The sequence below is a fragment of the Semicossyphus pulcher genome, unplaced genomic scaffold (genome assembly GCF_022749685.1).
Source record: "Semicossyphus pulcher isolate SPU_LCO1_2020_fin unplaced genomic scaffold, fSemPul1.0.p SCAF_2, whole genome shotgun sequence".
NCBI classification, from domain to species: domain Eukaryota; kingdom Metazoa; phylum Chordata; class Actinopteri; order Labriformes; family Labridae; genus Semicossyphus; species Semicossyphus pulcher.
Window position 1 is genome coordinate 16875621 of NW_027211693.1, and position 12395 is coordinate 16888015.

The window sequence follows — 12395 nt, forward strand, 5'->3', positions numbered from 1 at the left end:
CCAACCAACCAACCAACAAGCCAACCAACCAACCAGTCAGCCAGCCAGCTAACCAACCAACCAAACAGCCAACTAACCAACCAACCAGCCAACCAGCCAACTAACCAGCCAACCAACCAACCAACCAACCAACCAGTCAACCCATCAGCCAACTAACCAACCAACCAATCAGCCAACCAACCAACCAACCAACCAACCAGCCAACCAACCAGCCAACCTACCAACCAACCAACCAACCAACCAGCCAACCGACGGACCGACCGACCGACAAACCAACCAATCAACCAACCAACCAACCAACCAACCAACCGACCGACCAACCAACCTTTCCACTTTGATAGTACACCAGGTCAAAGTAGGATGCATCATCTGGGAACCATGGATGTGTACACATTGACCTGCTAATGTTTCTAGGGGGATCATCAAAGTCAATGGCATACACTATCTAGGGACTATAAATAAATAAGTGCTTGATTCAAAGGTTTCAATGGCATTTAATTAGATCAATCAAAGAGATAGCCCGTTTATTAGAGCACAGGCTTTGGTAAAGATACAACTTTGGGGTGCTGGTTTAGCTCAGTTGGTAGAGGAGGTGTCCCGTGTACAGATGCTACAGTCCTCGACGCACTAATCTCAGGTTTGACTCCCGGTCTGCCAATCATTTGGTGCATGTCATTCCCCACATTTCCTGTCTATAAAGGCAGAAGCCATGAAAAAAATCTTTAAAAAAAGATACAACTTTGATGAAGGAACATTTGCCAAAACAACACAACCTCACCATCATTAGTATATAGAAAGCATTAGTTTTTACTTTATCACTTTGTAATTCTCGACTATTTCTGATTTGGCTCTGTTGACTGGACAGGATACAACCACTGAGACAGCAAGATGTCCTCCATTTCTATGAACCGCCTGCTCACTTTCATTTTCCATGCAGGCTGTCAGATCAGATTTTGAATTTAATTAGTATTTTTTTGTTAAATTGAGTCAGATCCCATATCTGTTTGACAGAGATGCTCGAAGAGCTGTAGTTCTGTTGATAATGAACAGTGCCTTCATAGAAATAGAAAACATTACTCTATTATTATTTTATATTACTATTATATAATCGAGGCCAGGCAGCAAGTTGAGCCTTGATTATATAATATGCAAGACCAATCACATATATATCTTAGGGAGTAATATGAAAATTAAAGTAAGCAGTAGATTTCACTTAAACATCTTCAGTGAACTTAAAAGCACCTACACCAGAACATATATTGGTTTTACCAAAATAAAAGTCCCTGTCTAAAAGTAGGCTTTCCTAAAGTAATTCTACAAACAAAACATTTAACAATATTGCCCGACATCTAATAAGAATTATGTATTTGATAAAACAACACAATCACAAGTACACCGCATCATTAATAAGTGCTCTTGTCGTGGATGGCCGTGTGTTCATAACAGCTATCTTTCCACCTGATGGCAACAACAGTCCTCTAAAGTTGAGTTGAGTTGAGCTGCTGAGTAAATGCTAAAAACAGATGGCTAAGGACCTCACAATATAATTGTCAGAAAGCCAACAGGTAAGCTCCCTATACACGCCCAACATTTAGCCTGAGTTCATATTCACTGTGTGTGTTTGTGTCTCAAGTGTGTCATCTGTCATACTGTACATCACTGAATGTTTGTTGAAGGTTACACTGTCAGCACTCAATCACTCATAAGGAAGCACTAATTAGCATCTAATAGAGTTAGTTCATGTTAGCAACAACCTCTGCATCCCTGTCTCAATTTAGCAGCACTGGGTTGTTAAGAAGACGTAATACCGTGGTGTTGTAACGCACTGGGACCAGTAAGCGGTCCGTTGACGGACAATGTTGACAGTCTATATAAAGAGCTTTCCAAAAATGGCAGCAGATTAACTCTAAGGGGCTTATGGGGCTGTATGTAGCCTCACACAGCCAAAATGAGAAAAAGAAGAAGCAAGAGAGACAGTTCAGCATAAACAGAACAGAAAATAAGATTAGCCTGGGAGGCTTTATCCTGGAAAGTATTAAGTAATCTGCAAAAATACAACTGTACATAAACAAGTTATATGTGTGGTAGCTACATCATCTTAAAAGTCATCACAGTTATGTATCTGAAATGTTGCTGATCAGTGTGAATAAAACATCCGTATAAAATAATAAAGGACACAGTTTTTATACGACCGGGTGATGCATTCAAACACTAACAGATCCCTTGTTTTGATTCATGGCATCAACTGTGAACTTCTGACCTGAGTAAGCTTGTTAGACAAACTAATATAAAGGAGAGGTCAAACAGTACTTTTCATTGTGCATTAATTCACTACAAACCATTTGTGTAACCTGTCTTTACAGCCGTCACAGTCAGTATTCCTTTAGTATTGTTGTAGTGCGATAAGTGATTCATCAACACAACAAACAAAGTGTAATTAAATGTCCATGAGCTTTAAGGCTTTAAGATAGTGCTGTTTCCCATAGTCTACTTCAACACAGGTGTTGTTTTGTTTGTCCAGTGAAGCGCAGAGAGGCTGTCGCAGAATGACTGTCATAGCCAATAATAGAATAGATCAAACAGAAGATAATAGAAGCATTCGGTTATATATACAATGAAAAGTTATACAAGTAGTAGCAACTGTATCTACATTGATAAAGGTTTTTTTAAAGGCCATCTAGCTAAATGATACAAAAAAGAAAAAGAAAATCAAATATCAAGAAGACGATCCGAAGCCATCATTTATCAGTATGCCACAAAGTAATTTAAATTCAAAGATATGTGGAGCTGTGGTGTTTGGGGTTTACAGAAAAAGGCTGAGTCCGTTTTCAGAAGTGTTTTTCAGCCAGTACTGTCAAAAACGTGGTACCATTTTGTCGTCAGTGAGTACACCATTCATTGCACCACCATCAAAAATTAGCCATCAAAAATTGACTTGTTTCTTCTTCTCTGAAATAAGAGTCAAAATCCTTATAATATATATTGTGGCCTTCAATCGCAGCTACTGTTTTAGAGCGGTTAAGAAGAACTGACTTCAGGTAAATTATCATGAGAGGACGGCATACAACAATAGTGCACTGCTAGCAAAGAGTTAGCCAAATGTTAGCTTGCAAAATATGAGCATAGGGCGCCCCATTTCATATTTTAAGCCTTTTCTTAGGTATTTTTTATAGTTACGATAGTAAAAATAGATAATAACACAAAATAAAGCAGTTAGATGTTAAAAGGGTTTCTCCGACACTTATCTGCAGACATAGGACATCAGGGCAGAAACGTGAGCTGCCGCTAACGTTAGCTGAGCTTGTTTCTGGGTTAGGAGTCCTTCAGTGTGCTGAGCCCGGCCATACAATAATAAGCAGTTAGAAGAAGAACAGCTGTCAAAAAATTATTTGATAGTTTGTCTTTCTCACACTGGTGTGGTAGGGGGCGGCCAATACTCAAGTCTAGGCTAGTTCTAGGCAGCAGTTTGTACCATTTCTACCCAAACTATGTGTGTGATGAAAGCCTAGTGTTTAACATATGACTACATATCCAAAAGTAACCGCACTACAGCAGTCGAAAGCATACATTTATGCATTTTAGCTTGTATTTATTTTTGCATTTAACTTTATTCTGGCAATTATATTTAATTCTGGCATTCATTTTTAAATCACCATAGATCCACTTATCAACATTAATCTATATATCTTATTTTATAGTATATATTATCTCTTATTTTATTGTATATAAAATAAGTAAATAATGTTTATTGTAATGCATATATCTGACATGTTTCTTACTTATTAGAGCAACTGTAACACCCAAATTTCCGCCCGGGGATTAAACAATTATTTCTGATTCTGATGCCTCGAAAGCAACAGTCTGAAGCTTGCCTTCCACAGTTTCTTTGCTGTTCTGGATTTCATTGCACTGACATGATTGCAAGATGAATACAGGTAAGAGAGAAGCTACAAGTATGTAGCAGCTTTAATGTAATAAACAGCTTAACTTTGTGCTGGCTGCTAACTCTTGGCTGCTTGCCCACAATGTACCGCACTGCTTGTCTCGGCAGCTTTAAAGAGATCTCACACCTTGTCCTTATGTGAACAATGCAGGCCAACACACACACATCCACAAATTGAATTCATTATCCTTAACTTCCAAGGTGTAACAATCCTTTCATCATCCAGCACCCTCATTAATTAATCAATAACACCTGGCTGACGAAGTGACAAGATCCTCCTGCAATCCTGCTGACAGATCTACTGTCAGCGGTGCCAAGTGTGACAGAACCTTCTTAAGGGTCGAAGTCTGTGGCTCCTTTGGAGACCTAAAGGCCTTGTTTGTCTCCTCTCAAAATAAACTAGTCTGGCTAATTTACACGCACGTGTAGATGTCTATGAAACAGGCCCATAAATCAACTTTTTGAGCTGAGTCACAACTATCGAATAATTGTCCTGATTATTTCGTAATCAAAGTGAAACTAGTCGTGAAGCCTTGTTGTTTGCTCAGTAGTAAGTCAGAGGGTCTGGACAATTTCTGTTAACCTGCCATGAGCACAGATTGTATAAGGCTTGGTGGAGGAGCCATCTGTCGTCCATAACAACCACAATCCAACTAATACCCCTCTGCTTCTGTCTAAGCTACAAGAAGAGAAAATCCTTGAGCATTCACACACAGTCTTTGAACCTCAGCAACACCTGAGGAGTATTTTAAAACTATCTCTCAGCATGAAGGAAAAATCATAAAATATTTATGTTATTACAGTATTTTGTAATATTTTAATCAAGTTTTACGGCCAATTTACGATCAGGTTTTTACAATTACACAAATTTGTCCCACTGTTATTTATAAAACAGGCTAAATTAGAAAAATCTGCCTTTACAGCAATGTGTGTTTTTCTAGCATCATGTTCATTCTAAAAAGATGACATGCATAAGTACACTTATTTCTTCATGATTATATTATTGTTAATGCAGTAGCTAAAGGAAATTATTGAGACCCTATTAGCAAAATGTGGAGTTCACAATATATTTCATTTTTTGAATCTGAGATTCGTCTAAAAACCGGCGAAGACCAAGTGACCAACATACTTCAACTGCAGGACAGGTCTATGTCTGTCCCACCCCCCAAACCAAGCCCACGTCTCCAGGCTTACTCTTTTGAACACAACAGTATTTTTACACACCCTGAGGACAAAAACAGTAGCGTTCTAATGCATTAATCTGATTTTCTTTAAAACAGACTTCTTTGAAAGGCTAGGTAAGCTGAAGGGAGGGCTCAAAGGTTGGGAGGTCATGGTATAAAAGCCAACGGGAGGCAGTGGATTCTGCTCACACACACTACGCGCTGTCGACACGCTGTGACGGATTACAGACAGCAGAGAAGACTCATTCACAGAACCAAGGCCACGGTAAGTAACTCGTTTCTCCTGTTATGACCAACAGCATATTACTGTATTGATTTGTTATATATTAGTATAATATATAGAAATGATGATGCACAGGAGCATCAGCATTTACAGAATAGTCGTCACTGTTATTTTACATGATTCTCTAACCACTTGAATGAGGGTAGACTGAATGTTTTCTGGATTATTCTACTTAAATTAAGTGTAATCTAAAAGGTACTTTTTTGAAAGGAAGTAGCGAGGACTTCCTCAATGGTCTTGAAACAATTGAGACACTCTTGGATTAATAAATCATGCAGAAAATTGAGTATTGATACATTCTATTTATAACGTTTTAGTTAAATATGTAATTGAATAGTCATATATTTAAATCAGTGTAATATATTTGAGTAACACTGTTTCCTTTGTATTTGCAGACTTGACCTTTAACCTTGCCATCGACATGTCAAAGTGAGTATGAAGCTTTTTTTCAGCAGATTTCCTGACATAACTTCAGGTTAAATGCATGCCCTCTGAGTCCAACTGCTTCTGGCATTTAATTAAGAGAAAAAGGCACGTGATAGGGCTGAAATCTACCAAACATCAGTTAAGGTGTCTTAAAGGAACAGGCTTTATTTTTGTGAAAAGCCAAATTGTGCAGCTTTATTAAATTTAAAGGTACTTCTTTGATATAATGTTCTTGATTATCACTTGATGGAAACACTAAAAGGTCAAGACCTACGCAGGGATTACACTCCACAACGGATGAAGGCCAGCGGCTTAAAGGAACAATTTAACATCTTGGCAGAGGCACACACTAGAGACTCCTCTGACACTTGGTTATAGATAAATCCTGATTAAGGTGGATTGTACGGATTTGATCTTGGAGGAGCAGTTTACAAGTCAAAGGAAAAGTTTTAATAGGATTACTTGGCACACAAGGGAAACACGATTACTTATGTACTCAAGGTCATATCCGCAGAGCAAGGGATTGCACTTGAGGAATACACTTCATATTTTGGGGGTTGATTCAAAACTTCAACTAATTTTTAAAAAAAAATTAAAATTAAATTTAACAGATCTACTCTGCAGAGTGACAAAGGAGTAGTTTTAGAGATATTCAGGCATATTTCACAAATATGAGTCTAGTAAAGTAAGACCTTTTCATGGAATTTACCTGCTTAAAGAGGAAAGGGACATATGTCATTGTATATATGTTGGTAATAATGTTTTAACTACCAATCCTGCAGTTTGTCCAGATTAGACACGTTTGCGAGCAGGTGGTTTCCCATCCTAAGCACTAATCCGTGCTCGTAGCAGTGGGATGGAAGGTGTGTGGGGGGGATATCCTCTAATTGGAAATGACAACAGCGGGGGGGGGGGGGGTGGTATGAGCTCAACACTATGACCTAAACCACAAGAGAAGAAGAAAAATGATTCTTACACATTAAGGAACAAACAATGACGTTAAAGGAGATTATATTTAGAATTTGTCCTGTGTTTTAGTAAATATATTCAGTGATCCTAAAAGTGTAAAATAAAAGCTTCATTCACTACCTTTCCTTTTTCTTTTCTCTTCAGAGTATTCAAGAAGACCAGCGGCAACGGACATGTAAGTGGCCTCTATAATAAAGTCATTACAGGGGAACTCCTGGTTATAGGGAGGAGTGCAATTTGTATGTAGCCTTTCCAACTCCCAGAAATAACTTATAAACTCTTGTAACCTTGGCAGTGGAGTGACTGTTTTCCTCTCTGTTTCTCTCAGATCGCCCTGTACTTGGGGAAGAGAGACTTTGTGGACCATGTGGATTCAGTGGAAGTAGTTGGTGTGTGACACAAAGTTTGTTTCCTTAAATATGCACACATACAATAATTGCGTCTCTCTCTTAAATCTAATGCTTTTTTATTTCCTCTCATTTGCAGATGGTGTTGTTAAAGTGGACCCTTCTGGCCTCAACGGCAGAAAAGGTATCCTACCTGAATCACTGCCAATGATCGAAGTTAAAAGGACATCAAGTCAAGGACGAACACTAAATGTATGCTTCTTTTCATTGTAGTATATGTCTACCTCGCGTGTGCCTTCCGCTATGGAAGCGAAGACTTGGATGTTATCGGGCTGTCCTTCAGGAGAGACATCTGGATCCAGCGCGTTCAGGTGTATCCACCTACAGAAGCAAGCACAGCCAAGACACCAATGCAGGAATCCCTCATGAAGAAGGTCGGAGAGCAGGGATGTCCCTTCACCTTCCAGGTAACTCCCTGCATATCACTCCTGTCCTCCAGTTAAATGTTGTATTGATTGAACTTCGATTTAACCTTCCAGTCATCATCTTTAAACATTATTAATGTGTTGCCTTGTTTCTACTTGTCTCAGATGCCAACAAATCTGCCGTGCTCAGTCTCCCTACAGCCTGCACCAAATGATTCTGGCAAGGTACTGTCTGCTACTCTCCATTTTCCTGTTTCCTGTGTTACGTTTGACAAGCCAATCATTCATGTCTTCTGTCGTAGGCCTGTGGCGTGGACTTTGAGGTGAAAGCATACATTGCAAACGCAGCCAACGACGCAGATGAAGTCGTTGAAAAGAAGTATGTATGCCCAGTCTACTCAGTCCTTAAACCATAGCAAAGTGAGGGATGTAAAGACAGCTAAATCTAACTGTCTGTGTGTGTCTGTGTCTGATTTTAGGGACACATGTCGCCTGATGATCCGCAAAATACAGTTTGCACCAGCCAGCAACAAGGCCGGACCCAAGGCTGATATTTCCAAGCAGTTCATGATGAGTGACAAGCCTGTTCACCTGGAGGGCTCCCTTGAAAAAGAGGTACATGGACGTCAGCAAAGTGGATTTTTGACTTCATATACTGAGTACGGAAAATGACGATTACTCATTTACTTAAAAATAACTATTTTACTGTTTAGATTTATTACCATGGAGATCCTATCGCTATCAAGGTCAAAATCAACAACGAAACCGCCAAGGTTGTGAAGAAAATCAAAGTCTCAGGTGAGTAAAGAGGATTACAGATTATATCTGTTTGTGTGAAGCTCAGGGCCCAGTTGTTCAAAGGTTAAATCCAGATAAGAATTATCCGGATTTGGAAATCCACTTCTTCTATCCAGAATCAGGTAATCCGGCTCACCTTTATCCCACGTGTTCAAAGAAAAATTGGATAAAATCAAACTTATCCAGATACTGACGGATTACCAAATCCGGATTACTAGTGCTCTGAATGGGACCTCATACTACATACATTGTCCACAGGGGGCGCCAAAATCCACACAAAACAAAAGTTCCTGACAGTTGCTTTAATATGAATATTTTATGTTTGATATTAAAGTAAACTGATGAAAGCCTTTGCATTTGCAGTATATAGTATTATTATGGACTGGGTGTCTGTGGCGATCATCACAAAGCACAAGCGGCGCCCAGTTAGTGACGCGTTTTCCATTACTGTATGTCACCATTAGAGGTGCCAAAGAGAACAAAACTGAAATCTTTGGGATAACATCTTTAAAAGCTATTTGGCAAAATATTTTATGGGGACGAAATCCTTTATTTTTTCAAAGTGCAAAATATAAAAAAATGTCTGAAGTATCAACATCATTGTAAAAATGTTGCTTTGTTGGACCTACTTAAAAGTTTCCAACCAGAATCCACCCCTCTGCTGGGATCAGGGTAATCCTGATTTTTTGGATCAAAGTTATCCCAATCCTACTCAAAAGTTTTCAACAACCCAAACTGGAGGTTTTATTTGGATAAAAGCCACGATTTGATTACCTGATCTTATCCGATTACACAATCCTTTTTTTCTTTTGAACAACCCGTTTTCAAGATGTGATCCTATCCGATAGCTTTATCCGATCAGATGACCTTTAAACAATCGGGGCCAGGAGAAAAGGAGAGAAAGAATATGATGGTTCAAGTGTGTCTGTGTATGTACTCTATATATGTTCAAGACTCATGCATCTCTAACAGAGCTATTTTGTCTTTTAGTGGAGCAGCTAACGAATGTGGTACTCTACTCATCTGACACTTACTCCAAGGCAGTCTGCACTGAGGAGTTTGGGTAAGGCTTCCATCGGATCAAATGAGGCGTATTTTTGAAATTCAACTCATTTCCAGGATGATTGAATTAATTTAGGAAGTCATTTTCCGCCACATTAAATAAAAGGCAATTGGAAACCGTATTCCTGAAACTACAGGGGGGGGGGGGGAAATGTGTCATTATTATTGATCTATTTATTTATTTCACTGCTTAACAGGGAGACTATAAACGCCAACTCTACATTGGAGAAGTCCTTCCAAATAACCCCTCTGCTTGCCAACAACAAAGAGAAGCGCGGCCTTGCAGTGGACGGTCGGCTAAAAGACGAGGACACCCACCTAGCATCCACCACCCTGTAAGTCACTCAGGGTCGAGCATCACAGGGTTTACAGTGAGCCCTGGGCAGGTTTTCATCCTCTTATGGAGGAGTGGTGATACAACTCAACACTGTGTCATCCACTTATCGTGACTTAGACCAAATCCTCCGGCTCTGAACGACAAACTATTCCTGTTTCCTCACAGGAGTCAAGGCGACAAGGAGATGCAGGGAATCATTATCTCCTATAAAGTCAAGATCAACCTGATGGTATCCAGCGGAGGGTAAGGCGACACTGAACAAAAATGCATGCATGATACTTGATGATACACTTTGTGTTAAATTGTGCAGACTAAAGGTGTCTTTCATTGTTTTTTTGTCTACAAAAGCCTGCTTGGAGGCCTGACAGCAAGGTACGTATTGATTCCCTACATTTATGCTTGTATGTTAGTGGTTTGATTAATATACAAATTACTGTTCTACATCCTTTTAACAATAAAACTTTTCTCTTTTAGCGATGTCACTTTGGAGCTTCCTCTGACTCTGATGTCCCCAAAGCCTGCAGGTGAGTGCAGTAAATTCTGCATATAGTTGCCATTTAAATGCTTCCTGAGACATTTCACTAATGTTTTATTTCATGTCCTCCATTTTATCCTTTCATTGCTTGCCTTTGCTGTATCCTGAGCAGAAGTGTAAGTATAAAATACTGTCTGTTACAAGACATGTATTTGCCAGTGGCTTTGATGTTTGTGACATGCTGCTGATATTTCTCTCCTATGTGTGTTTGTGTTTATGACCTACAGACAATTGGATTAAAAGCCTCTTTAGTTCAGGTGAGGTCACCTCTGTTTCAGTATGTTTCACAGTGTTCTTGAAGGGCCACAACACAAGGGCTCTCCTTTAAAAGTCAGATTCATTCATGACACATATCAACAATACAATAAAGGGATTGAATTTGTAAGTCATTTGCTAAAGGTTAAAAGGCCATCTCAAAGACATTATGGCCCTTGAATGAGAGCACTGTGTCATCAAACAACCTTGCTGCATTTTGCGTGAATCATTAAGTTTGATTCATTTCTGCCAAATCCTCCAGTAGCTTCCAATTCATCATACCCACTTTATGGCCATTTTCTACTGGTGCCACTCTCAGGTTGGGAAGCTCACACGCTGTTAAAATGTTGAACTGCTCTATTTTAGGTTTTCAAATAATATAAACAATTAAAATCTGAGAAATGATTATCATTTCACTTCTTTTAGTTTGATCAGCAAATAAAAAGACAGTCGGAAGAGAAAATCTGGCCGTATTTCAAGGTAAAACAACGTATCTGATAACTAGCTTGCTACCAACAGCTCAGTCATGCTTATATTAGCATTCGACAAATTCCAAGCTAACATAACGGTTAGCAAGGAATTTACGTCTTTCCTATCGTATCCTGTCACTCTTTTCCTCGCGTTTTCCGTTGCTGATCAATCGGGAGTGGTGAAATGACATTGATTTGTCATATTATGTTTATATAACCTGCAAACATTGAACACAGCAGAGCAGCATTTGTGCATCCCTCACTGAGTGACGTCAGAGGAACATGGCCACTATGTGAATATGATAAACAGCAGCATGTTTTTGATTTAAGATGGCTATTATTCTACATAATAGCTAGTATTTTGTGCTTTAAATAGATAGGCCATATTATGTTGTATGCAACATAGGCAGTCTGCAGTATGTTATATTATAGGAATGTATTCCATGAGTTACCTTGGTGTGATGTTCGAATCCGTAGTTTTGTCCATTTCATGTCAACAGGACGGACATCTCACTTGACACCATGGATGATTGAGACAGCCAACGCAGGAACATCACCTCTCTTTAGAGAAAACAGAACAGAAAGGAACTCGACAACCACAAAGAAGAGCACAAAGTGTCATCGAGTCACTATAATGTTCCTATTTCCTCTGTACATATATATGTTTATTAGGCATTACCATGAGAGCTCTATGACTGAGAAAGTAATTCAACTCTGTGTGACATGTCTCTGTTGCCATCATAGCAAAACATAAAGTTATATCGTACATTTTTCTTTGTCTAAGTATCCCTTAGTATAGACTGTGGACCTTCTCTTTTAATGTGCTGTAAACACTAAAAATGGAGAGCTTTATTTATCCGTGATCTATATTGCCGTGTCATAGAGCCATGATATGTTATGACAGATTGTACAGCTGGGGGATGAATATCCCCAAAAATCTTACTTGTGTCATTCTTGATTGACTGAAAAATGAATAAACACACAATTGTTTCCCCATTTTTTCCCCATATGATTTTATTTTAACTAATTCTCCTTAACTAATCTTGTTTAAGTTTGCCATTAGCAGAAGCTTTATTTTGGACTGAGGTTAAGACCCACTGACACAAACAATGCTCTGAAAGGTTTTTCTGAGTAGTTGCTCACTGCTCTGAATCACACAGCTAAAGATAGAATAAAAATCATTTTCTAAAAAGTGATGTGGCTTTCACAAAGCCCACTTGCCCCAAAGCTGAGTCACACTGAAAGCCATTGATTTTGAAAGGCCTACTTTTCGTCAGCTTCATAATATACCTTTTTATCTGTGTTTTTAACCTAGCTTGAGTAAAATGTCAACAGTTATATCTGATCTAGAGACGATCTAG

At 38.9% G+C, this 12395-nt stretch overlaps 1 protein-coding gene across 1 annotated transcript; it reads left to right on the forward strand.

Moving 5' to 3' along the window:
- The first annotated feature begins 3925 nt into the window (after positions 1–3925).
- arr3b (arrestin 3b, retinal (X-arrestin)) lies at positions 3926–11629 on the forward strand. The gene is made up of 15 exons (XM_069670332.1): positions 3926–3935; positions 6913–6980; positions 7134–7194; positions 7292–7336; positions 7426–7619; positions 7743–7802; positions 7880–7956; positions 8057–8192; positions 8291–8375; positions 9366–9438; positions 9635–9772; positions 9940–10017; positions 10123–10146; positions 10249–10302; positions 11535–11629. Exons 1-15 carry the CDS (start codon positions 3926–3928, stop codon positions 11566–11568), a joined length of 1137 nt encoding a protein of 378 aa, XP_069526433.1. The 3' UTR covers positions 11569–11629.
- The last annotated feature ends 766 nt before the right edge of the window (positions 11630–12395 follow it).